The sequence below is a fragment of the Martes martes genome, assembly GCF_963455335.1.
Source record: "Martes martes genome assembly, chromosome: 8".
In the NCBI taxonomy this organism is placed as follows: domain Eukaryota; kingdom Metazoa; phylum Chordata; class Mammalia; order Carnivora; family Mustelidae; genus Martes; species Martes martes.
Genome location: NC_137895.1, coordinates 131,256,455 through 131,282,679, shown reverse-complemented (window position 1 = coordinate 131,282,679; position 26,225 = coordinate 131,256,455). Strand labels below are relative to the sequence as shown.

The following is a 26,225-nucleotide window of genomic DNA, read 5'->3' as shown; positions in this document are numbered from 1 at the left end:
GCTCCAAAGTCAAGCTCTTGAAAGCCAAGTGAAGGATTTTAGTTTTATTCCACACTTCGTGAGAACAACTGCATTGCAGTGCACTGAACAGGGGAGGAAAGCGGTGTTACGGGAAGATTTGTTTTAGAGGGATGCAGAAAAGACTGTGTCAGATGGGATCCAGAGAGGACTGGGATCCCTCTCTCTACTTGGTCGGGGCTTATTTGCACAGTAGCAGTTGGAAGATACCCAGGGCTGGTAAGAAGGGACAAGCCCTGATGCACAAGCGCTTTTCAAAGTAGCATCATATATTCTACTGTTCTTTTGGCCAAAGCAAGTCACCTGTTCAGGCCCCGATTCAAGGAGGTGGAAAATAAACCCTTCTTGATGGAAGGAGGGGCAATGCCACAAGGCAGACAGGAGAATGTATAGGAAGGGGTGAGCTTCTGGCTGTTTTTGAAGCCTCCCACCCTGGGCTAGGGGCTGAAGAAAACAGAAAGCACTAGATGCTTGGCGGTTGGGCTAGAAAGAGCAGAAATGCATCTACTTCCCGGAACACATCTAAATGCCGTAGTCTTAAAATCTGACCTGCTTAATCTAATTAACCCAGAAATTATGCAGATCATTTCGGACAAGTGTTTAACCCAGCTCTCAGAATCCGGGTGTCTAGAAAAACAGACTCAGAAACTTTGTCTTTCCGTAGTTCTTTCCGTCTCTGAGACATTTTAAGAATAAAAGTGAACATTGCATTTAAGCAGTTGGAAGCATGCCTGGTTTCTTATCAGCCTGTGGCAGCAGGGGCACTCCCTCAGAGCAAACCTGTTCTGGTCCTCCCACTACCCACAATTTACAGCCTACTGCATCACAGGCACGGTGTATGGGGTTGACACGCTTTTTGGAGACCTTAAAAACATTTTTTTTTTTTTTTGAGTCATGAGCAAACTTTTAACTCAAAATTGCAAAAGATACTGAAAAATCTAGATGCAGATACATCATTAAAATAATTTGAAAGCAATTTCTAGATCTTCTTACTTCCTTTGAGTTCTCAATTAGAGATGCCCCCCAAATCGCACAGCCAGCAGCATTTAAGTGACCTCTTTATAGTGAAATAAATCCCGAAGTAAAATGATAAATATTCCTTCTGACTCAGTTTCGCGGCGAAAACAGAAAAAAGAACACTGAAGTCCAGTGGGGATGAATGACCGTGTTTGGTGTGCTAACAGGTCCCCAATATGAGCATCTGCCCAGGGCCTCCCGGGGGCGGGGACTCCACCGGCTCGGCAAGGGCCTCGCACTCAGGGCTGTCCACGCTTTCCAGGCGGGAGACGCCGTCATCGGAGCCAAGGGAGCCAGGTTTCCGGGGGTCCTTCCTGGCCTTTGACCTGCTTTGGCGGAGCGCCAGTTCCGCGGGAGACCTGCTGGCCTGCAGGCCGCGCCGGGCCACGAAGATCCCCTCCTGCCGGGAGCAACTGCACCGAGGCTGTGGCCGGCCGCCCCGTTATCCTTCAAAGAGGAAGAACCCGCTCCCGCCGCCCCACCAGGATCGCGTCCCCGACCGGCTTGGGCACTGGACCCGGCAGCCCGGCTCCGGCCTCCACTTCCTCGGAGCGCGCCTTTCTCTGACGTCAGGTCCCGCCCCGGCCCCGCCCCGCGCCCGCCCTCCGCAGCTTGAGCGGCTTCGCCTGAGGCGGCCGTTGGGGAGGCGGCTGAGGCTGCTGAGGCGGCGGCGGTGACGGTGACGGGGGCTGCGGTGGCCGACCCTGCGGACGGCGGTCGGCTGTCTGTCTGTTCCGTCCCGGAGCGGCGGGCGATGGTGCGGCGGAGCGCGCGGACGCGGGCGGCGCGGCGGCGGGCATGAGGGAGGATGGAAGGGCAGGACGAGGTGTCGGTGCGGGAGCAGCACTTCCACAGCCAAGTGCGGGAGTCCACGGTGAGCCGGCCCGCACCCCGCCCCCCGCGTCCCCGCGTCCCCGCGCCCCCGCGTCCCCCGCGCCCGCCGCGGCCGAGCTGCCAGCCGCCCCCCGTGCCCGGCGCCACCGCCCTCCTGGCGCCCCGCGCCCCCGGCCCCGCCGCCCCCATCTCCCGGGCCCGGCCACGCCCCCCGCCCCCTCCCCCCTCCGCCCCGCGCCCCCCGCCTTCAGTGCCCGTTGTGCCCCAACCCCCCGCCCCGCGCCCGGTGCCCCCCCCCGCCCCGCGCCCCCCGCCCTCTGCGCCCGGTGCCGCCCCGCGATCCCCGCCCCCCGCCTTCCGTGCCCGGTGTCCCCTACCCCCCTGGCCCGCGCCCGGTTCCCCCCCTACCCCGCGTCCCCCCGCTCCCCTCCCCCCGCCCCGCGCCCCCTCGCGGAAGCTCAGGTGGGCGCAGTACCCGCGTGGGCCCCTGGGCGCTCTTCTCGTCGCGGGGGGCGGACGCCGGCCCGGCGGACCCGCGAGTGTGCGGTGCCCAGTGGCGGGCCCGGGAGCCGAGCGTGCGCAGCCCGCCCTCCGGCCCCGCTGGCGTTGGCTCAGGATCCTGCGGGTTGGGGGGCGCCCGGCGATGTGGGCCGCGCCCGCAGTGCTCGGGGGCCGCTCCCGGGAGCCGTCGCGCGGGGGGTGCCTGTTCCGACCAGCGCTCGGCCTCGGGCACCGGTGTGTGCGCCTTTCGTCCCGCAGCGCAGCGCGGTGTGCGCGTCTGTGTCCCCGTGGCCGCGCGGGGACCGTGTTACGTGCGTGCGTGCGTGTGTGTGCGCGTGTACTCGTCCCCTCTTCGGACCGACGGCTCCCGCGTTCGGCCCCGCGTTGGGCCCCGCGTTCAGCCGCAGCGCCGGGAGCCGGGGAAGAAGTTCTGCTGCGGAATCGCCGTCCTCGTGTGGCTCTCGGTCTCGGGGACTGAGAACCGCCTTGCCAGGCCCTGGCTTGGAGCGAAGCGCATTCCGCGAGCGACGGCCGTGCGACGGCGGCGCGGGGGCCCGGGCTTGGGGCCTGGGGCGCGCGTGTGCGCCCCTCGCGGGCCGGTGACGGGTTCCGAGCGCTCTGCCCCGGGCGCCGCCGCGGCTCCGTGCACCCCTTCGCAGGCTCAGCGCACCCCTTCGCAGGCTCAGCGCGTGCCGTGCTCTGGATTTCAGCCGCTGCAGGAAGCGCGTCCTCATACTTTTATTTTCTTACTTTGTTTTGCACAAAAAATTGTATATGCGCTTCCCTGATGATGAACGAATTGGGGTACCTTTTCCTATATCTATGGTCATTTGGGACGCTTTCGTGAAGCGTCTTCAAATCTTTCCCCATTTCAGATTAGTCCTGTAATCTCTTAAATACTGATTTGCAAGTTTTCTTTATGCTTTCCGAATATGGTAATTGCGTCAGGTATATGGTTTGGAGGTTTTTTTTTTTTTTCCATTTTGTGGATGCTTTAACACTCAACGACGTATCTTCTGATGAGAAATCCTTAATTTTCAGAGTTACTTTAACAGAAATTGTTTCATGGTCAGTCCTGGCTCTGTCCTGTTTAAGAACTCTTTGCCCGCTCCAAAATTGGGAGGACATTCTCTGTTTTCTCTAAATGCTTTACTGATTTGCTCTTCTCATTTCGATCTGCAGTTCATCTGGAATTTGTTTTTCGTGTATGTTTTGAGGTAGGAATCTTTATTTTTTCCCCCCACCTGGATGTCCAGTCCCTTTAGCACCATTTACGACCTTTGTCATGACTTAGGTAACTATAATTGTGGGGGTTAATTTTGTAATCCACGCTGTTCCATTGATCTGTTTGCTTTTTGCCTTACTTTTTGATTAATTACGGAGTCTGTCATTTGGATTGAGAAGGGGACTTGCGTTGTAGTAGCCACGAGCTTTATTACCTTTGCTACTCTGGAAACAGCCTAGTTTTGGTGCTCATTTCAAAGTGCCTTAGTTCTGCCACTTGTCACCCCAGCTTTCTCCGAACCAGCACCTCTAGGTGGTGAATGCATCCTCTGCAGAAGCTGTACAGATGCGAACAAGCCCACTGGGTTTCCGGTCTTTGGCATTTTTTTCTCAGATTATTCAGAGGGAATATAAATACTTGAGTTTTCTCTAAGACGTGCTGCCAATACTTTTATTTAGCGATTTTTTGGTTTTGCCCTGTAATGCTGTAAGTTTTACGCTTTTTTCTGATACAACATTCATAGCATGTGATTAACATTTTTAAGTGTACAGTTCATTGGCTTTAAGTGCATTCACATCTTGTGCAACCATCCCCACTGCCCATCTCTAGAACTTTGCTGTCCTTCCAAACTGAAACGGCCCTCATGAGTCATTGACTTACCATTCCTTTCTCCGTCCAGCTCTTGGCAACCACCTTTGCACTTTTGTCTCTGTGCATCTGGCTCATGCAGGTATCTCATGTAAGTGGAGTCACACAGTATTTGTCCTTTCGTGTCTGGCTTATTGCATAAGGCTTTCAAGTTGCATGCATCTTGTAGCACGTGTCAGAATTTTTTTCCTTTTTAACGTTAGATGACATTCACTCGTATTGACATAGGACGTTTTGTTTATCCATTCATTCATCACTGGACATTTGGGTTGTTTCCTGGCCTTTGTAAATAGTGCTGCTATGAACATGGGTGTACAAATACCTCTTCAAGACCTTGCTTTCAGTTCTTTTAGATATATGCATACCCAGAGGTGGAATTGGTGGGACCACATAAAAAAAATGCTATGTTTAATGTTTTGGGGAGCTGCCATGCTGTTTTCTGTAGTGGCTGTGCTTTTTCACAGTCCCACTGGTGGTGCTCCAGGATTCCAGTTTCTCCACCAACACATGTTGTTTTCTGTTGTTTTAAAATACAATAGTTATTCTAATGGGTGTGCAGAGGTATCTTATTGTGGCTTTTATTTGCATCTCCCTGATGATTAGTGCTGTTGAGCACTATTTTATGTGCTTCCTGGCCATTTACATTTGTATATCTTCTTTGGAGAAATATCTGTTGAGTCCTTTGCCTGTTTTGAATTGGGTGGTTTTGTTGTTGACTTTCAGGAGTTCTCTATATATTCTGGATATTAATCCCTTATTAAATGTCAGATTTGCAAATATTTTCTCCCATTCTGTGTGTTGCCTTTTTATTCTATTGATAATGTTCTTTGATGTACAAAAGTTGTTAATTTTGATGAGGTTCATTTTATGCATTTTTTTCTTATTTTGCCTGTGCTTTTAGTGTTATATTCAAGAGATCATCACCATGGGGCCCCTGGGTGGCTCAGTCGGTTAAGTGACTGCCTTTGGCTTGAGTCATGATCCCAGAGTTCTGGGATCGAGCCCTGCATCAGGCTCCCTGCTCGGCGGGGAGTCTGCTTCTCCCTCTCCCTCTGCCTGCTGCTCTGCCTACTTGTACTCTCCATCTGGCAAATAAATTAAAAAAAAAAAAAAAAAGAGATCATCACCAAATTCAGTTTCATGAAGATGTCTTGCTATGTTTTCTTAGAGCGTTAGAGTTTTAACTCTTACATTTTGGGTCTTTGATCCATTTTGGGTTAATTTTTGTGTATTCTGTGGTGTTTAACTTATAAATACTCATGTAATAATTCTGTTTTGTCTTAAGTATTATGAATATTTATGAATTCTCTGGTCAATTATTTCAGTGATTATGTAGCTAAAATCTGTTAACCAGGTGGTAATGATCTTTTTTCTTTCCTTCTTTTGCTGGTCGCTTTTTCCTTTTTCTTTTGAACTTCAGATTCACAGAATTGGATTAATTATAATCCTGGTTTCATACACAAATTTTTCATTGTTTCATGTGTGATCTGCTTTTGATTAACCTGTTTTTAAATAGTATGCACCCACGAACTATTACCCAGGATACCAAAACATTGACTCTAGCTTATTAAATACCCAGCAGGAGAAGTGAAATGTGGACTGTAATTTATATGTCCTTGTTCATTATCCCTGCCATAGCTGCGCAGGACCGCTTGTCTTTTGGTCCGTCTATTCTTTTTTTTTTTTTTTTTTAAAGTAGGCTCCACACCTAGCGGGCTTGAGCTCAGAACCCTGAGATCAAAGCCGGAGTTGAGATCAAGAGCTGGTTGCTTAACTGACTGAGCCACCCAGGCACCCCTGTACTCTATTCTTTGAGTGCATTTACTTAGATGGTATCTTCCAAGTGGTTTTCTTATGTTGATACTACTTTCACTGATACAGCTATTACTCTAAAATGGTCACAGATCAATACATAACAGTACCCCCCAAAATCCTCGTAATACCTTCACTAAATTAATAATAAATCACATTTATTGAGTGCTCACCAGGGATCTCATTTGAGTCCCATAACAAGCACATGAAGTAGGTATTTTGCAGCATGTAGCCAACGTGGCATAGTCAGCATGTGGTGGAACGAGAGTTTGAATCCGGGCAGGCTGATTTCACAGCCTGTACTATATTTATAGTCCTATAAAATTTAAACCTCCACTGTAACAGGGTTATGTGGGATCCAGCTAGGTTGGTTACATAAAATGCTTGTTGTAAGGCTAATGAAAGGACCAGGGAGAACCTATGAAACTAGCTGGCCAGGAATGTTGGGGTCTAGCTGCACAATTTAAATTCTTCCTTATTCTGGCTGTAGCATTGTTGGGAACAGTTCTGGGGTTCACTGGAACTTTTACAACAGTGGAGATTTTAGGATCCCTAATCTACATGGCTTCCTTTGGGCCAAATAGAGTGGGGATATAATGGAGATGCCAGGAATCATCCTCTCTACTTCTTCCGTAGGTGAGTTTACCTGCCTTTTTGTACCAGGGTCTTGCCTTCATCTCCATGGCTCTCTCCATGTGCTGCAGATAAAAACTTTAGCCCTTCCCTCTTGAGAATAGAGGTTGGGCAGAAGATGGGAGCCAATGATCAATCTTGTATCTAATTTTGAAATGCAGTGTCTGGAGGTCTGTAGTCTTTTCTGAGCTTTGTCACTGTTTTCCAGCCAAAGACCATAGGAATATACTTGTAGTTGGCCAAGTTAGGTTGATTGCATGTTGCAGTAAGGGAAAATGCGTACCACCGGGAACTGTGGGGTGTTTCAATAAGAAGACATTTGAAAGGAGCTTTTAAAAATAGGATTTGGGCTTGTGTTGGGTGATTTGGAAAGAATTTAAGGAGATGGGGCTGTGATCTGTATTGGATGCTGTTAGGAAGCAGAGATAATTCTATGATTGAGTATCTTAATCTGATATAGAAGGAAAGAAAATTGGGTGGGGTGAAGTTGAAACTAATTGGAAATGAAGCAAGTCATTCATATAAGCCATGGTGGGGAGATATTTGGTCATTTTTTTAAAAAAAGATTTTATTTATTTATTTGCACCCCTGAAGCGCTCCTGAAGCTGTTGATTTTCAAGAGGAGAATCATCAAGACCTAGCTGTGAGGGGCGCCTGGGTGGCTCAGTGGGTTGAGCCTCTGCCTTCGGTTTGGGTCGTGGTCTCGGGGTCCTGGGATCGAGCCCCACGTCGGGCTCTCTGCACGGTGGGGAGCCTGTTTCCTCCCTCTCTCTCTGCCTGCCTCTCTGCCTACTTGTGGTCTCTGTCTGTCAAATAAATAAATAAAATCTTAAGAAAAAAAAAAAAAAAGACCTAGCTGTGAGTGCCTCACTCTGTTTGTAGTGACAGGAAAAGCCTAGCTTGGTAGCAGCAGGCCAGCTTCCAGATGTCAGGGGCTGCTTTTCTCTTTCTCAGTGTGGTCCATAAAGTCTTGTACGGTATAGTATGGTATAGAATGGTGTAGTAGAGGCAAATACAATAGCTGACATATATTGATTTTATAACATAGGTGAGCAAAAAGGAATGGGATAGCGGTATAAAGGATGCTTTGTATTTGATTTTGCCAAACTGGGTTCAATGAACTTCCCCTGGTAGGTGGTACAGTAGCCCACAAAGATGTTCACGTGGTACTCTCTGGAACCCTGTATGTCATACATGGCAGAAGGGACTTTGCAGATGTGATTAAGTTAAGGGAGAGATTGTCCTAGATTATCTGGGTGAGTGCAGTGTAATCACAAGCGTCCCTATAAGAGGGAGGTGGGAGAGTCAGAGTCAGAGAAAGAGATGTGACAACGAGCAGGGGGTAGTGTGAAGCACCTTGAAGATAAGGAAAGTGAATAGCCTCCAGAAGCTGGAAAATTCAAGGGAACGGATTCTCCCTAGAGTCCATAGAAGGAATTAGTCTTGCTGACATCTTGGTTTTAGCCCAGTGATACCCATGTTAGGTCTGTGACCTTTAGAACCATGAGGTAGTAAATTTGTGTTAAGCACTGAGTTGCAGAATTGGTTGCAGCAGCCACTCAGAATCCTTCATCAGGAAGGAGGCTTTGACCTTCATTGTTCCCCTTGTGACTCTACCTCACTTCTCTCTAGTTTTGTACTTGGGGTTGAAGGAGACTGAGGAATTTCTAATTGCATGCAAAATTTTTTTCTTTCTTTTTATTCTTTCTGTCTTAAGTAATAGAAGTACATTTCCTGAGAGGTATAAACATTTCAAAGAATGCCATATCATTTCAGCACGATTTCTCGTGTTAGTTTTCCTTTTGTTTCCAAGCTAATTTATACAGTAGGATAGACTATATATTCTCTGAGAGCTCCATGCTTTTGTTTTATTCTGCACGGTATTTGTAGAAGGTAATTGTAGATATTTACTCATGATGATAAGGTTTTGAAGATTACATATAAATATAGTAGTATAGGTTAATTTTCTGAAAACCTTGGTGGTAAGATAATTCAAAGAACATAAAGCATTAAAAGAAAAAACACACGAGGCGATAAAGTTCAGAATTTATCTTTGAAACCCTTGTAAATGTTCTAATACTTGAGATGAAATGATTCAGAAAGGACACACAATAAAGACAATAAATTCTAATTTTACGTATCTCTTGTGTGTTAGAATTTTCAGAATCCCCTTCCCTAGAATTTCATTGGGATCCTTGTAATGCGTTTTGGATTGTTTTGAATAATATGCATTATGAGAAGTATTTCCTCTGTCTCTTTTTCCATCCAGGTGGCTTTCTGATTTTTGGCTCAGAGTTGTTGACTCCTGGGACCAGCTCCTGACTCTCATTCCACTGGCACAGAAGAACTTGTGTGCTGGAGGTGGGAGATGGTTTGGGTGCCTTTTCCCGGTCGCTGGGTGTAGAACCCTAGCTCTGTCTGTGATGACTCTGCGTCAGAGCACTTGTTCTCTTTTATGTTCCTGTTTTCCTTCTGTCCCCACGAATGGTAGTGGGGTACCTTCTGCAGCTCAGATTTGCCTTCCCAAGGTGACGTTGTAGAAACTATTTCTCTGTCGTCCCACTTTACTTGTCTTTGCGTTGCTGACCCATCTCCACCAGGAGTGACTTGAAATTCAGGGATGCCAGAATTTTTTGTTTTTTAAAAAGCTTTGTAGAATTAAATTTGCATGAACTTCAAATTGTGTGAGGGGAACTTGAAGTTGGAGAGGGAATATAATATCATTTTCTTTTCTTTGTTGATGTTTTTGTGGTAGGACTGGTGATAAAACTTGTGTTTCAGTTGTGTAGGCCGTGGATTCTCTAGATAGAATTGTTAAAGTATTCTGATATTTAATTATATCAGTTTTTCACATGCCTTCTTTGGGGCTTAGGCATCAGGAACATTCCACATACCTTTTACTAAATTAATTTTTTTTTTTTTTTTTTAGAGAGAAAGGGAGAGAGTGTGTGTGGGGGAAGGGCAGAGGCAGAGGGAGAGAAAGAATCTTAAGCAGGATGCCAGCACAGAGCCTGATACAGGACTCGATCTCATGACCCTGAGATCATGACCTGAGACAAGACCAAGAGTCAGACGCTTAACTGAGCCACTTAGGTGCCCCCCACATACTCTTTAATGTACATCTTTTGGCCTTACGAAGTCATTCATCTGACATTAATTTGAGCACCGTAACTAAATATGGAATTTGACAAAAAGTTGACCAACTAGGACTGCAAGCAGGGTTGTTTCACTAGCATACTAATTCATGATTCTGTAGTGATTCTTTGGGATTGATGTATGAGTTTGTTGATATTGCATATTGGAATATCAGATGTATTATTGAGGCCTATACTGTTGTTATTCATAGTATAATATTTTCCTTCAAAACCCCAAATTTTAACTATTTTATTGAGAGCCTGAGCTTTTCCTTATTACACAGCAGTGCTGAAAGCTGAACAAGGAGGTACGTTTGTTGGGTTTGGATTGGGGCAGTGTAGGTTCCAGTCATATCTTCACTATTTACTAGCTGTGTGACATTGGGAAAGTACCTTAGTCTCTTTGGAACCTTCATTTTCTTGTCTATGAAAATAAGGTAAGCACCTTATTATTTTTGGTGCAGTTGTAAATTGGACTGTTTTCTTAATCTCTTGTTGCTGTTTCATTATTAGTGTATAGAATAATGCAGTATTAGTTTTATGAGACTGACGTGCTGCCTACTGCACTAAGGAGGTAGGTGCAGTATTTATTTATTTATTTAAAATTAACATATAATGTATTATTAACCCCAGGGTTACAGGTCTGTGAATCGCCAGGTTTACACACTTCATAGCACTCACCATCGCACACACCCTCCCCAGTGTCCATAACCCAGCCACCCTCTCCCTACCCTCCTCCCCCCGGCAACCCTTAGTTTGTTTTGTGAGATTAAGAGTCTCTTATGGTTTGTCTCCCTCCCAATCCCATTTTGTTTCATTTATTCCTTTCCTATCCCCCAAACCCCCGACGTTGCCTCTCAACTTTCTCATATAAGGGAGATCATATGATAATTGTCTTTCTCTGATTGACTTATTTCGCTCAGCATAATACCCTCTAGTTCTATCCACATCATCGCAAATGGCAAGATTTCATTTCTTTTGATGGCTGCATAGTGTTCCATTGTATATATATACCACATCTTCTTTATCCATTCATCTGTCAGTGGACATCTAGGTTCCTTCCATAATTTGGCTATCGTGGACATGGCAGGTGCAGTAGAGTTTTAAAAGCGAATGTAAGAATATTGAACCCATGTGCAATCACTGAAATTATGCAATTTATATTTAGCAGTACATATATGTATATATATTTTGTTCTCACCAGAACAGTGGAAATGCTGCACAAAAACTCAACTGTTTTTTTAAAAATTTTATTGAGATGTGATTCACATATCATATAATTCACCCAATTCAGTGGCTTTTAGTATATTTAAGAGTTGTGTAGCCATCACCACAATCTAATCCTAGAATATTTTTATTTATCTCCAGGAGAAACCCTATGCACATTAGCAGTCATTCCCCATTTCCCCCGAATTCTCTTCCCTTCAGTCCTTGGCAACAGCTAATCTACTTTCTGTATGGATTTGCCCATTCTGGGTATTTCATATAAAGTGAATCACGCAATGTGTGTTTTTTTGGGGTGTCTAGCTTCATTCCGTTAGCATGATGTTTTCAGGATTCATCTGCATCGTAGCATGCATCAATACTTCATTCTTTTTTGTGGCCAAATAATATTTCATTGTATGGATGTGCCACATTATGTTTATTCATTCTTTAGTTGATGGACCTTTAGGTTTTTTCCCACTTTTTGGCTCTTATGAAAAATGCTGCTGTGAACATTGATGTACAAGTTTTTGCTGTGGATGTATGTTTTCATTTTTCTTGGATGGAATTGCTGCATTGTTTGATACCTCTGTGTTTAATATTTTGAGGAACTGTCAACTGTTTTCCAAAGTTGGAGCACCATTTCACACTTCTATCTACAAACATTTCAATTTTTCTGCATCCTCTTTAACACTTGTTATAAACTGCCATTTTAATTTTTTAAAAAATATTTTATTTATTTATTTGGCATAGAGAGGGAGAGAGCACAAGCAGGTGGGGTGGCAGGCAAAGGGAGAGGGAGGCAGAGGGAGAGGGAGAAGAAGTAGGCTCCTGCTGAGCAGAGAGCCCAACATGGGGCTTGACTCCAGGACCCTGGGATCATGCATGACCTGAGCCGAAGGCAGACACTTAAATGACTGAGCCACCCAGGCACCCCCCCCTTTTTTTTTTTAAGATTTCATTTATTTATTTGACAGAGAGACAGAGGGGGACTACAAGCAGGGGGAGTGGGAGAGGAAGAAGCAGGCTTCCCACCGAGCAGGGATCCCGGGACCCTGGGATAACAACCTGAGCCCAAGGCAGATGCTTAACAACTTAGCCACCCAGGCGAGCCCCCCTTGATTTTTAATTACAGTCATCCTAGTGAGTATGAAGTGTTATCTCATTGTGTAAGTGTGTGTTTTAAAGTTTTATTTAAGTAATCTCTACACCCCATGTGGGGCTCGAACTCACAACCCCAAGATCAAGAGTCGCTCTCTCTTCTGACTGAGACAACCACCCACCCCTCATTGTGGTCTTGATTTGCACTTCCCTAATGACTAAGGATGTTGAACATCTTCACATCTGTTTATCTGTGTATCTTCTTTGGCAGAATGTCTATTCAGCTTTGTCCTTTTTCAGATTGGGTACTTTTTTGTTCTTCTTACTGAGTTGTAAGAAATCCTCATATATTTTGGACATCATGCCCTTATCAAACATATGACTTGCATATATTTTCTTCTATTTTGTGGGTCATCTTTTCACTTTCTTGATTGCACAACAATAGTTTTTTAATCTTGTTCAAATACAATTCACCTATAAATTTTTTTAATCACTTTTGTATTTAAGTCATATTTTAGAAAGCCTTGCCAATCAAAGGTCATAAAGACTCTTGTCCTTTTTTCCAAAAATTTTACAATTTTAGCTGTCACATTTATATGTGTGATTCACTTTGAGTTAATTCTTGTGTATGGTAAAGAAAGGGGCATATCTATTTTGGTGAGCTGTCTCTTTAGATCTCTAGCTCACTTTTTAATTGGGTTGTTTTTTGAGTTTTAAGAGTTCCTTCTGTATTTTGGGTTCAACTTCTTTAACTGGCTATGTGTTTTGTACAAATTTCCACCAGCCTGTGGCTTGTCTTATCTTAACCAGTGTCTTTCACAGGGCAGAAGTTTTTAATTATAATCCTGTCCAATTTATTATTATTATTTTTTTATAAACTATGCTTTTCGAGTTGTATCTGAAGAGTCATTGTCAAACCCAGGATCACCGGCATTTCTTGCAGTTTCATGTTTTACATTTAAGACTGATCTATTTTGAGTTAGTTTTCATGAAAGTTATAGGGTCTGTGTCTAGATTAATTTTCTTTATATATATATTTTAAATAAATTCAGTTAGCAAACATATATAGTATATCATAATTTTAGATGTAATTTTCCATAGTTCATCAGTTATGTATAACACAGTGCTCATCACATCACATGCCTTCCTTAATGCCCGTCACCCAGTCACCCCATCCCCCCACTCACCTCCCCTCCTGCAACCCTCAGTTTGTTTCCTATAGTTAAGAGTCTCTCATAGTTTTTCTCCTTCTCTGATGACTTCTCATTCAGTTTTCCCTTCTTTCCCTGTGATCCTTGATGGTGTTTCTTATGTCCCGCATGTGAATGAAACCATATGACAATTGCCTTTCTCTGATTGATTTATTTCTCAGTATAATACCCTCCAGTTCCACCCATGTAGATGTAAATGTTAAGTATTCATCCTAATGGCTAATATTCCTTTGTATGTATATATATCTTATCTATCTATCTATCTATCTAATATCTTCTTTATCCCTTCATCTGTCAGTGGACATCTCCGTTCTTTCCATAGTTTGGCTATTATGGACATTGCTCCTATAAACACTGGGGTGCAGGTGCCCCTTCGGATCACTACGTTTGTATCTTTAGGGTAAATGCCCAGTAGTGCAATTGCTGGGTCGTAGGATAGCTCTATTTGCAGCTTTTTGAAGAGTCTCTACACTGTTTTCCAAAGTGGCTGTACCAGCTGGCATTTCCACCAACAGAGTAGGAGCGTTTCCCTTTCTCTGCATCCTTACCAACATTTGTTGTTTCCTGACTTGTTAATTTTAGCGATTCTGCTGGTGTGAGGTGGTATCTCATTGTGGTTTTGGTATGTATTTCCTGAGTGTATATGCCGAGTGATTTGGAGCATTTTTTCATGTGTCTGTTGGCCATTTGGATGTCTTCTTTGCAGAAATGTCTGTTCATGTCTTCTGCCCATTTCTTGATTGGATTATTTGTCTTTTGGCTGTTGAGTTTGATAAGTTCTTTATAGATTTTGGATACTAGTCTTTTATCTGATATGTCGTTTGCAAATATCTTCTCCCATTCTGTTGGTTTTTTGGTTTTGTCGACTCTTTCCTTTGCTGTGCAGAAGCCTTTTATCTTGATGAAGTCCCAATAGTTCATTTTTGCCTTTGTTTCCCTTGCCTTTGAAGACATGTCCAGCAAGAATTTGCTGCAGCCGAGGTTGAAGAGGTTGCTGCCTGTGTTCTCCTCCAGGATTTTGATGGATCCCTGTCTCACAGTTAGGTCTTTTATCCATTTGAGTCTATTTTTGTGTATGGTTTAAAGAAATGGTACAGTTTCATTCTTCTGCAGTGGCTGTGAAATTTCCTCAACACCATTTATTGAAGAGTCTTTGGATATTCTTTCCTACTTTGTCAAAGATTAGTTGACCATAGAGTTGAAGGTTCTTTTCTGGGTTCTTTATTCTGTTCCATTGATCTGTGTGTCTGTTTTTGTGCCAGTACCATACTGTCTTGATGATGACAGCTTTGTAATAGAGCTTGAAGTCTGGAATTGTGAAGCCACCAGGTTTTGTTTCTTTTTCAACATTCCTTTAGCTTTTCAGGTCTTTTCGGTTTCCATACAAATCTTAGGAATATTTGTTCCGGTTCTGTGAAAAAGGTTGATGGTATCTTGATAGGGATTGCATTGCTCTGGGTAGTGTAAACATTTTGACGATATTTGTTTTTCCAATCCATGAGCATGGAATGTTTTTTCATTTCTTTGTGTCTTCCTCAACTTCTTTCATGAGTGTTCTATAGTTTTCTGAATACAGATCCTTTGCCTCTTCAGTTAGGTTTTTTTCCTAGGTATCTTATGGTTTTTGGTGCAATTGTAAATGGGATAGACTTCTTAATTTCTCTTTCTTCTGTCTCATTGTTAGTGTATACAAATGGAACTAATTTCTGTGCCTTGATTTTATATCCTGCCAACTCTGCTTAATTCTTATATGAGTTCTAGCAAGTTGGAGTGGAGTCTTTTGGATTTTCCATGTAGAATATCATCTGCAAAGAGTGGGAGTTTGATTTCTTCTTTGCCTATTTGGATGCCTTTGATTTCTTTTGTTGTCTGGTTGCTGAGGGTAGGACTTCCAGTACTATGTTGAACAGCAGTGGTGAGAGTGGACATTCCTACCGTGTTACTGACTTAGAGGAAAAGCTCTCAGTTTTTCCCCACTGAGAATGATATTCGCTGTGGGTTTTTATGATGTTGATGTATGTTCCCTCTATCCCTACACTGAAGAGTTTTAATCAAGAAAGGATGCTGTACTTTGTCAAATGCTTTTTTTGCATTTTGCATACTCTCTTGAGAGTATCATATGGTTCTTGTCCTTTTTATTTATGTAGTCTATCACATTGATTGATTTGTGGATGTTGAACCACCCTTGCAGCCCAGGAATAAATCCCACTTGGTCATGGTGAATAATCCTTTTAATGTACTATTGGATCCTATTGGCTAGTATTTTGGTGAAAATATTTGCATCCATGTTCATCAGGGATATTGGTCTGTAATTCTCCTTTTTGGTGGGGTCTTTGTCTGGTTTTTGGATCAAGGTAATTGTGGCCTCATAGAAAGAGTTTGAAAGTTTTCATTCCATTTCTATTTTTGAAATAGCTTCAGAAGAATAGGTATTAATTCTTCTGTAAATTGTTTGGTAGAATTCCCCTGGGAAGCCATCTGGCCCTGGCCTTTTGTTTGTTGGGAGATTTTTGATCACTGCTTCAATTTCCTTGCTGGTTATGGATCTGTTCAGGTTTTCTATTTCTTCCTGGTTCAGTTTTGGTAGTTTACATGTATCTAGGAATGCATCCATTTCCTCCAGATCGCCTATTTTGTTGGCATATAGTTGCTCATAATATGTTCTTATAATTGTTTATATTTCTTCGGTGTTGGTTGTGATTTCTCGTCTTTCATTCATGATTTTATGTATTTGTGTCCTTTCTCTTTTCTTTCTGATAAGTCTGGCCAGGGGTTTATCAATCTTATTCATTCTTTAAAAGAACTAGCTCTAGTTTCATTGATCTGTTCTATTGTTCTTTTGGTTTCTAGTTCATTGATTTCTACTCGAATCTTTATTATTTCTCGCCTCCTGCTTGGTTTAGGCTTTATTTGCTGTTCTTTCTCCAGCTCCTTTAGGTGTAAGAGTCACTTGTGTGTTTGAGACTTTTCTAATTTTTTGAGAAAGGCTTGTATTGTTATGTACTTCCCTCTTAGGACTGCCTTGGCTGAATCCCAAAGTTTTTGAACAGTTGTGTTTTCATTTTCATTTGTTTCCATAAATTTTTAAAATTCTTTAATTTCCTGGTTGCCCCATTCATTGGTAGGATGCTCTTTAACCTCCATGTATTTCAGTTCTTTCCAAATTTCCTCTTGTGAATGAGTTCAAGTTTCATAACATTGTGATCTGAAAATATGCAGGGGATAATCCCAGTCTTTTTGTACTGGTTGAGACCTGATTTGTATCCCAGTACGTGATCTATTCTGGAGAAGGTTCCATGTGCACTTGAAAAGAATGTGTATTCTGTTGCTTTATGATGGAATGCTCTGTATATATCTGTGAAGTCCATTTGGTCTAGGGTGTCATTCAAAGCCCTTGTTTCCACGTTGGTCTTCTGCTCAGATGATCTGTGCATTGCTGTGAGTGGGCTGTTGAAGTGTCCCCTACTATTACTGTATTATTATCAGTGTGTTTCTTTAATTTGGTTATGAATTGGTTTATATCATTGGCTGCTCCCAAATTAGGCACATGAAAATATTTATAATCATTAGATCTTCTTGTTGGATAGACCCTTTATTATGATAATAATGTCCCTCTTCATTCCTTACTACAGTTTTGGTTTAAAATGTAATTTGTCTAATGTGAGGATTGCTACCCCAGCTTTCTTTTGAGGTCCATTGGCATGATGAATGGTTCTCCACCTCCTTACTTTCAATGTGGAGGTGTCTTTAGGTCTACAATGAGTCTCTTGTAGACAGCATATGGATGGGTCTTGCCCTTTTTTTTTTTTTTTTAAATCCATTCTGATGCCCTGTGTCTTTTGATTGGAGCATTTAGCCCATTTACATTCAGAGTCAGTATAGAAAGATGAATTTAGTGCCACTGTATTACCTGTAAAGTTTCTGTTTCTGTAGATTGTTTCTGTTTCTTTCTGATCTGTGTTACGTGTGGGCTCTCTCTTTGCGTACAGGATCCCCTTTAATATTTCTTGCAGGGCTGGTTTAGTGGTCCCAAATACTTTTAATTTCTGTTTGTACTGGAAACTCTTTATCTCTCCTTCCATTCTGAATGACAGCCTTGCTGAATAAAGTATTCTTGGCTGCATAGTTTTCTCATTTAGTACCCTGAATATATCATGTCAGCCCTTTCTGGCTTGCCAGATCTCTGTGGGTAGGTCTGCTGCCAGCCTAATGTTTCTACCCCTGTAGGTTAAGATCCCCTTGACTTGAGCTGCTTTCAGGATTTTTCTTTTTATCTCTGAAATTTGCAAGCTTCACTATTATGTTGGGATGTTTTTTTTTTTTATTGATTTTTGAGAGTGGTCCAGTCTACCTCGTGGACTTGAATGCCTGTTTCCTTCCCCAGATTAGAGAATTTCTCAGCTATGATTTGCTCAAATATACCTTCTGTCCCTTTCTCTCTTTTTTCTTCTTCAGGGACACCAATAATTCTAATATTGTTTCACTTTATGGTATTGCTGGCCTTCCCCCCCACTGATACTTGCTCTCTCACTCTCAAATAAATAAAATCTTTTTTTATTTTAAGATTTTATTTATTTATTTGACAGAGAGAGAGACACAGTGAGAGAGGGAACACAAGCATGGGGAGTGGGAGAGGGAAGAGCAGGCTTCCCACCAAGAAGGGAGCCTGATGTGGGGCTCAATCCCAGGACCCTGGGATCATGACCTGAGCCAAAGGCAGACGCTTAATGACTGAGCCACCCAGGCATCCCTAAATAAAATCTTAAAAAAACATATCAACCACAACCCAAGTGAAATACACATTAGAGAAATCTGAGGAGGTCGGAAACCAAAAAAGAAAAGAAAAAGAAAAAGTGGGGGAAAAGAATATAATCTCCCAGGTGGACAAAACAGGGTGATCTTCTTGGTCCTGGGGGTATTTGGTCTGTTAGAAAGCACTAACTCCCAAAGTTGTAAAGAAAGCATAGCTTATATCTGTACAAAAATAAAATTGAATACAGTGAAGGGAAGCCAAAAATGAAGACTATATCTATAAAATGCTAATGTAAAAGTGAAAGTTTAAAAAAGACTTAAAAACAGAGTTGATAAAAATCAGAAGCTAGTTGAAAAGGAAAAAAGAAAAAAGAAAAGGAAATTTTAAATGGAAAGAAAAGAATCATGAAAAACCCCACGAATTGAGAGTTTTGCAGTTCTGTGTGTTCAGTAAACTTGGTATTCGCCTGCTGTTCCTGCTGGTCTTCTGGGGGAGGGGCCTGCTGCACTGACTCTCAAGTGTCTTTGCTTGGGCGAAGTTTGTTTCGCACTACCCCTTGCCAGGGGACTTGAGCTCAGTGTAAGCTGCTTGGGGTTGTTCTATGTGACTTCAGTTCCCTGAAGGCTTTGTGCGCTACTTCAGAGGATGAAGATAAAAATGGCCCTACCCTGATCTCCAGCCCTGGAACTGAAAGACTGTGGCCCCTCTCTTCAGTAAACCCTCAGGGAGAAGCGATCTTCACTTTTGTGTGTGCCAAACTCTGCAGACTCCCGCAGTGCCCACCCACACCGCTGCTCCCCAGGGGAAGGGGAAGGCAGAAGGTCACTGTGTTTCTGCCCTTTGCAGGGCGTCTATACAGAGAGTGGTCTCCTGATTATACCAGGGTTCATGACAAACCAAGCTGAGAACCCATTCCTGGGCTCACTGGCTGTAGCTGATTTCCCTGCTCCAATGCTTGGGAACTCTGCCGGCTCAGGCACCCTGTTCTTTCTGTGACCTGTGACCTGAGACCACCCTGTCCCACCTAGGATTCTCCCCCACTTTGCCACCTGAGCACTTTTCAGGCAGGGGCATCTCTCACTGGAGAAGACTTCTAAAAGTTCAGATTTTGTGCTCCATAGCTATATCACTTTCCTGTAGCTGGCTTATGCTAAATAAGATGGAAATTAATGACAATTACTTAAATATTTGTTAAAAAACCAAGAGGAAGCATTATACTAAATGTGGAAACTGAAAAGCCTTTTCCATTATCAAGAGAAAAAAGATATGTTTGCTCCTATTAGCATTGGACATTATTTTCAGGATTCTGGGGAATTCAGAAGGCTAAGAAAATTAATATTGATTATAATTATTAGAAAAGAAGGTGATCTCTTTTAAATAGTGATATGATTGCATAACTAGAAAAACCACGAGATTCTGAAATTATGAGTGTGTTTGGTAAACTGACTAGAAACAATTTAACTATATCTAAGTGAAGAGCTTTTCTCTATACTAGCAATCACCAGCCACAAGTCAGAATAGTAAAAATACTTTATTCACATTAGCAACAAAAACTGTGAAACAGAACTAAACATGAAAGGAATAAAGACTATATGCAGAAAACCATAAAAATCTTATGAAGGGTATGCAACATGATCTGACAAATGAAAGGATAGTCCACATTTCTGGAGGGAAAGACAAGCAAATATCATGCAAATGTTAACTCTTCCAAAATTATCTATTTAATGCAGTTGCATTTAGAGTCAGAGTTTTATTTGGAATTGAATAAAAATGATCTTAAAATTTATATGGAAGATTGTTTAAAATTTTGCCTCCCCCCCCAAAAAAAAACCCCAAATCTGAGACCAGCCTAGGAAATTATGAAAAATGAAACTCCTAGAGAGAGGTTTGCCCAGAGAGCAATTAAGCTATCTAATCATTATTATTAAAAATTCATGTTGTTGTTATAGGAGTTGTCAAAGAGAACAAAGAAACATAACGGAGAGTAAGAACCATGTCCTAGCGTACTCGGGAATTCAGTCTACAGCAACAGCAGTTATTGACAGTGGGAAAAGATGGTTGATTTAATAAATTGTTTTGGCCTAATCACTCACCATTTAGGAACAAAATGTGAACTTGAGCTCCCATGTCATACATAAGAAATAAGTATAAGTTCCAGGGGTGCCTGGGTGGCTCAGTGGGTTAAAGCCTCTGCCTTCAGCTCAGGTCATGACCCCAGGGTCCCGGGATTGAGCAGGATCGAGCCAGCATCGGGCTCTCTGCTCGGCAGCAAGCCTGCTTCCCCCCCCCCCCCACTCTCTGCCTGCCTCTCTGCCTACTTGTGATCTCTCTCTGTCAAATAAATAAATAAAATCTTAAAAAAAAAAAAAGAAAGAAGTTCCAGGTGGATTAGAGACTTACATGTAAAAATAATTTTTTAGGAGAACTAGCCTATACTTCCGATTACACATGTTGTGGAATATTTTGGAGCCAGTAAGAATGGAAAGCTACACACCAGACTGTTCTTCCTGCTGGCTACCTGAGGAGATGATAAAGTTGTCAGAGAGGGAGAGTGTGTAATAAAAGTATGATTATAAGCCAGAAATAATAGAGAAAAATTAAAAGAAATTGCTATATAAAACCAATACATATATAATCTGACTAAAATTATTTAAGCTATGTAGATATACAAAGAAAGAGGTACTTGTTTCAGAGTAGTGGAGTTTTATATTTTTACCTTCTTCCTTATACTCCTTTGAATACATTCAAGTTTTTTAAAGATTTTATTTTTAGGTAATCTCTGTACCCAATGTGGGGCCTGAACTTACAACCCTGAGATCAAGAGTTGCATGGTCTACCCACTGAGCCAGCCAAGTGCCCCTGAATACATTGAAATTTTCATAAGGATTTTTATTTATATAATTGGGAAAAAATAATACTATTTTCAATATGAACAAAATAAAATGGATTCTAATAACCATGCTGGAAAGCAATATGATGGAGTATTTATACACTATGATTTAATAATCTTGTTCCTGGCAATTTATATTGCAGTTATTTCAAAACGGTGGCTTGTAGCATTAAAATTTTCGTTGTCTCATTATCTTAAACCATGAAAAACTAAAGAGAACCATTCATCTATTGTTAGAGAATTAGGTTTTGTTTTTTTTTTTTTTTTTTACTAATGATGATGTTAATAATATCAATAATGTAATAACAGCCACTAGAGAATTTAAGAACAGGAAACATCTGTTGGCCTACACCTTTGTGAATAAACTGGTAAAACAAGAAGTAAAGATTTAAATCCTTAGAGGGTTACCCAAGAGTATAGCAAAGAGTAATACTATAATAAATGCCAGAGGAGGAAGTGGAAGACAGGTAGTAGTGGTAATAGTCATTGTATTGGCATAAATCCTCAGTATCAGAAAGCTAGTAGGTAAATTCTGAACTTTTGTACTGGGTAGTCAGTATATATTGTTGGTAAACTGAAACATTTCCTAGTACTGTGGAAATGACTTAGAAAAACAACATTGCTTATGGAGGAAGGTTGAATGGGAGTCTTTTAAAAAATTATTTATTTTTGATAGAGTTTGTGTGAGCAGGGGGAGGGGCGGAGGGAGAGGGAGAGAGAATGTCAAGCAGACTCCCTGCTGAAGGTAGAGCCTGACGTGGGGCTCGATCTCACAACCCCAAGATCATGACCTGAGCCAAAACTGAAGAGTTAGCCACTTAAGCGACTGAGACACCCAGGCACCCCTGGGAGTCTTTCCTTGAGGTCCGAGTATCACATGCATGTGTATCTCTGACACAATGATGTTTAAGTCATTCCTTAGAGATTTAGCTACCATTCTTTCACTTGAAAATTTACATTATTTGAAAAAATTAACACCAAATAATACAATTTTTACATTATTTCGTTTTTCCACATTTAGTATACATTTTCTTTGACCAGTGGTTCTCAACTGGGTTCCTCCAGAAAACATGTAGCAATATAACAACTTGGGGGTTTGGATTATGTGTTGGCATCTAGTGGGTAGAAGACCAAGATAATACTAAACTCCTACAATGCGAGAGCCCCACAGCAGTAAGGAATTATATGGCCTAGAATGTTCAAAGTGCCAGGGTGGAAGAACTCTCTCTTAGACTAACTGCCATGAAATACATAAGATAAGCACAGAAATAATTACATATATGACACAATTTGAATAGCCTCTTATAAGTAATGCTTATTTTCTTTCTTTCTTTTTTAAAAGATTTTATTTATTTATCTGAGTGAAAGAGAGTTGGTGACAGGCATAGCAAGAGAGGGCACAAGTGTGGTGGAGAGGGAGTACTAGGCTCCCTGCTGATCAAGGAGACTGATGTGGGGCTTGATCCCAGGACCCTGAGATCATGACCTGAGCTGAAGGCAGAGTGCTTAATGGACTGAACCACCCAAGTGCCCTAGTAATGCTTATTTTCTATTGTAAGTTGCCATAGTAGGAAATGCTTATATTAATTTAATTGGTACATTGTAATAACTAAATTCCTTTCTCTTCAAAAAAAATTAGGAGGCACCTTAAGAGATTAAAGGATAGATCATTCCAAACTACTTAGTATTAAAATGGGAAAGAAAGTACTTTCTATTATGATCTCACACCTTGTGTGTGTTTTTTTTTTAAGGATTGAAATAATTTTTTACTCTGTCAACCAAAAACTTATTGAAATAAAAGTAAAAAGTTATTTAAAATAAAAGTAAAACAGAGTAAGTTAGAGAGAAGCCCTGCCATAACTCATTTGGATTAAATGCGTATCTCAGGAAGATCCCAAGGAGGTGTCAAATGATGAATCCAAGAGCGTTTCCCACAGGGAATAAAGTATTTTTAAAATAGTATTTTACATCATATACACCGTACACAAAAAATGATTTCCAAGTAAATCAAAGACCTAAAGGTAAGAGATAAAATCATAAAACATACAGGTGACTTCTGGTTTCCAGTCCAACTTGAAAAGAGCTTGGAAGTCGTCATTCCCAATGTCCAGTAGTGAGAAAAGCTGAGGAATTGGAAAATCAGCAGCTCTTCTCAGATTCGTCAGAGAATTGAGATCATAAGGCACATTGTTGCCTTGAAAACTGGAAAGAGAGGTGGATACCTGGAATCAGCTTGCCCAGAACAGAAGCCTATAGAGCAGGGGCCTGCTGAGTAGCTAGTACTGGTAGGAACACTTCATCTGTAATTCATTAATGGGTGGAGGCGTAGTGTAGACTAGCCAGAGAGTTTGACCCTCCAGAGGTCCAGGCTTCTTATGGGGTGCTCCCACACTTTTTGATGAGTTTTACTTCTAGGAGTTCTATTAGGTTCTCTGGTTAAAAAAGAAAAATATCCCCTAGTGCTTCTGGCAGGGGAGAGGGGAAGTAACCATTCTGAAAAATAACCAGAGCATTTTGTTCACCTTGACAAAAGGCCTTCTCTCAAGGGAAATTGTTTTTACCAGAACCACCCCTTTCTACCACATCAGTCAGGCTTCTGTATAATAACAGGGGATTACAGCTAAAACTGCAAAGCTCAGATTCTCTTTTTTTATTATTATTATCTTTTATTATGTTAGTCACCATACAGTAGGTCATTAATTTTGATGTAGTGTTCCACGATTCATTGTTTACATATCCCACCCAGAGCTCCATGGAGTATGTGCCCTCCTTAATACCCATCACTGGGCCAATCCCCACCCACCTCCCCTCTAAAATCTGCAGTTTGTTTCTCTGAGTCCACAGTCTCTCATGGTTCGTCTGCCCCTCTCAATCCCCCCTTCATTTTTCCCTTCCTTCTCCTCCCCTATGCTATTCCTTATGTTCCACAAATAAGTGAAACCATATGATAATGGACTTTATCTGCTTGACTTACTGCATTCAGCATAATCTCTTCTAGTCCCATCCATGTTGATGCAAAAGTTGGGTATTCATCCTTTCTGATGGCTGAGTAATACTCCATTGTATATATGGACACCATCTTTATCCATTCATCTGTTGAAGGGCATCTTGGCTCTTTCCACAGTTTGGCTGTTGTGCTGCTATGAACATTGGGGTGCATATGGCCCTACTCTTCACTACATCTGTATCTTTGGGGTAAATATCCTGTAGTGCAATTGCTAGGTCATAGGGTAGCTCTATTTTTAATTTTGTGAGGAATCTCCACACTGTTTTCCAAAGTGGCTGTACCAACCTGTATTCCCACCAACAGTGTAAGAGGGTTCCCCTTTCTCCACATCCTCTCCAACACTTGTTGTTTCCTGGCCTGTTAATTTTGGCCATTCTAACTGGTGTAAAGTAGTATCTCAGTGTGGTTTTGATTTGAATTTCGCTGATGTCTAATGATGATGAACACTTTTTCATGTGTCTGTTAGCCATTTGCATGTCTTCTTTGGAGAAGTGTCTGCTCATGTCTTCTGCCCATTTTTTTGACTTGATTATTTCTGTTTTTTGGGTGTTGAGTTTGAGAAGTTCCTTATAGATCTTGAATATCAGCCCTTTGTAGTGTCATTTTTTAAAAAAGATCTTATTTATTTATTTGACAGACAGAGATCGTAAGTAGGCAGAGAGACAGGCAGAGAGAGAGGGGGAAGCAGACTCCCCGCTGAGCAGAGAGCCCGATGTGGGGCTTGATCTCAGGACCCTGAGATCATGAGCTGAGCCGAAGGCAGAGGCTTAACCCGATGAGCCACCCAGGCACCCCTATAATGTCATTTGCAAATGACATTCTGTGGGTTGCCAGTTTGTTTTGTTGACTGTTTTCTTTGCTGTGCAGAAGCTTTTCATCTTGATGAAGTCCCCAAAGTTCATTTTCGCTTTTGTTTCCTTTGCCTTTGGAGACGTGTCTTGAAAGGTGTTGCTGTGGCCGATGTCGAAGGGGTACTGCCTCTGTCCTCCTCTAGGATTTTGATGGATTCCTGTCTCACATTGAGGTCTTTCATTCATTTTGAGTTTATCTTGGTGTATGGTGTAAGAGAATGGTCAAATTTCATTCTTCTGTATATAGTTGTCCAATTTTCCCAGCACCATTTATTGAAGAGACTGTCTTTACTGGCAGACACACAAACCAATGGAACAGAGTAGAGAGCCCAGATACGGACCCTCAACTCTTCGGTCAAATAATCTTTGACAAAGCAGGAAAGATATCCAATGGAAAAAAGACAGTCTCTTCAGACTGTCTTTAAGGGGGAAATCTCTACAGAAAACCAGACAGCAGGGGAGATAAAACCAAGCACACTGGAGGACATTCTAGCCTCTGACTCATACAGCTCCATCAAACAGTAAACAGCCTAGCTCACAGCCAGGTTAAACACAAACCTCACTCAAGTCCTGTTTACCCCAGTTCTTTTACCCTATCTATAATGTCTGACTTTTTTTTTAAAGATATTATTTATTTATTTGACAGAGAGAGAAAGTACAAGCATAGGGAGCGGCAGAGGGAGAGGGAGAAGCAGGCTCCCTGCAGAGCCAGGAGCCCGACGTGGGGCTCGATCCCAGGACCCTGGGATCATGACCTGAGCTGAAGGCAAATGCTTAAGTGACTGTGCCACCCAGGTGCCCCTATAATGTCTGACTTTTAGCAAAAAAATTTAAAAACAAACTAATAGGCAAAAAATACACTTGGAAGAGACAAAGCAAACATCAGAAGCAAATTTAGGTATGAGAGAGACTTGAGGATTATAAAGGCCAGATTTGAAATAGCTAATTAATATGCCCAGGGCAGTAATGGAAATAGTGCACAACATGCAAAAATGGATGGATTATGTAAGCAAAGAGATGGAAACTTTAAGAAAGAACCAAGGAATGGTAGAAATCAAATAAAGTGTAATAGAAACATAATCTGAGTAGGTCTGTATCTTTTAAAGAAATTGAATCAGCAATTGACCCTCCAAACAGTCCTAGATGGTTTCACTGGTGAATTCTACCAAATGTTTAAGGAAGACGCGATACCAGTTCTCTGTAATCTCTAACAGAAAATAGAAGCAGAGGGAATACTTCTAGCTTATTCTAGGAGGCTAGCATTACCTTAATACTAAAATTGGACAAAAGCATTGCAATAAAGGAAAACTACAGACCAGTATCTCTTGGGAGCATAAATGCACAGTTCTGCAAGAAAATATTAGCAAACTAAATCCAACAGCATATC

The 26,225-nt window shown here is 42.0% G+C and overlaps 1 protein-coding gene across 6 annotated transcripts in view; it reads left to right on the top strand.

Annotated features, from left to right (window-relative positions):
* The first annotated feature begins 913 nt into the window (after nucleotides 1-913).
* The window catches only part of LOC308347275 (ankyrin repeat domain-containing protein 26-like), a 135,925-nt gene continuing 110,613 nt past the window's right edge, over nucleotides 914-26,225 (top strand). For 5 of the 6 annotated variants that reach the window (XM_080810521.1, XM_080810520.1, XM_080810523.1 and 2 more), the window contains exon 1: nucleotides 914-1,909. In XM_080810521.1, the coding sequence (XP_080666647.1) occupies nucleotides 1,844-1,909 (66 nt within the window). In that variant the 5' untranslated portion in view covers nucleotides 914-1,843. Of the gene's footprint in view, nucleotides 1,910-8,970; nucleotides 9,050-26,225 lie in introns of those variants that run through there. The other variant, XM_080810522.1, reaches the window with a different exon arrangement.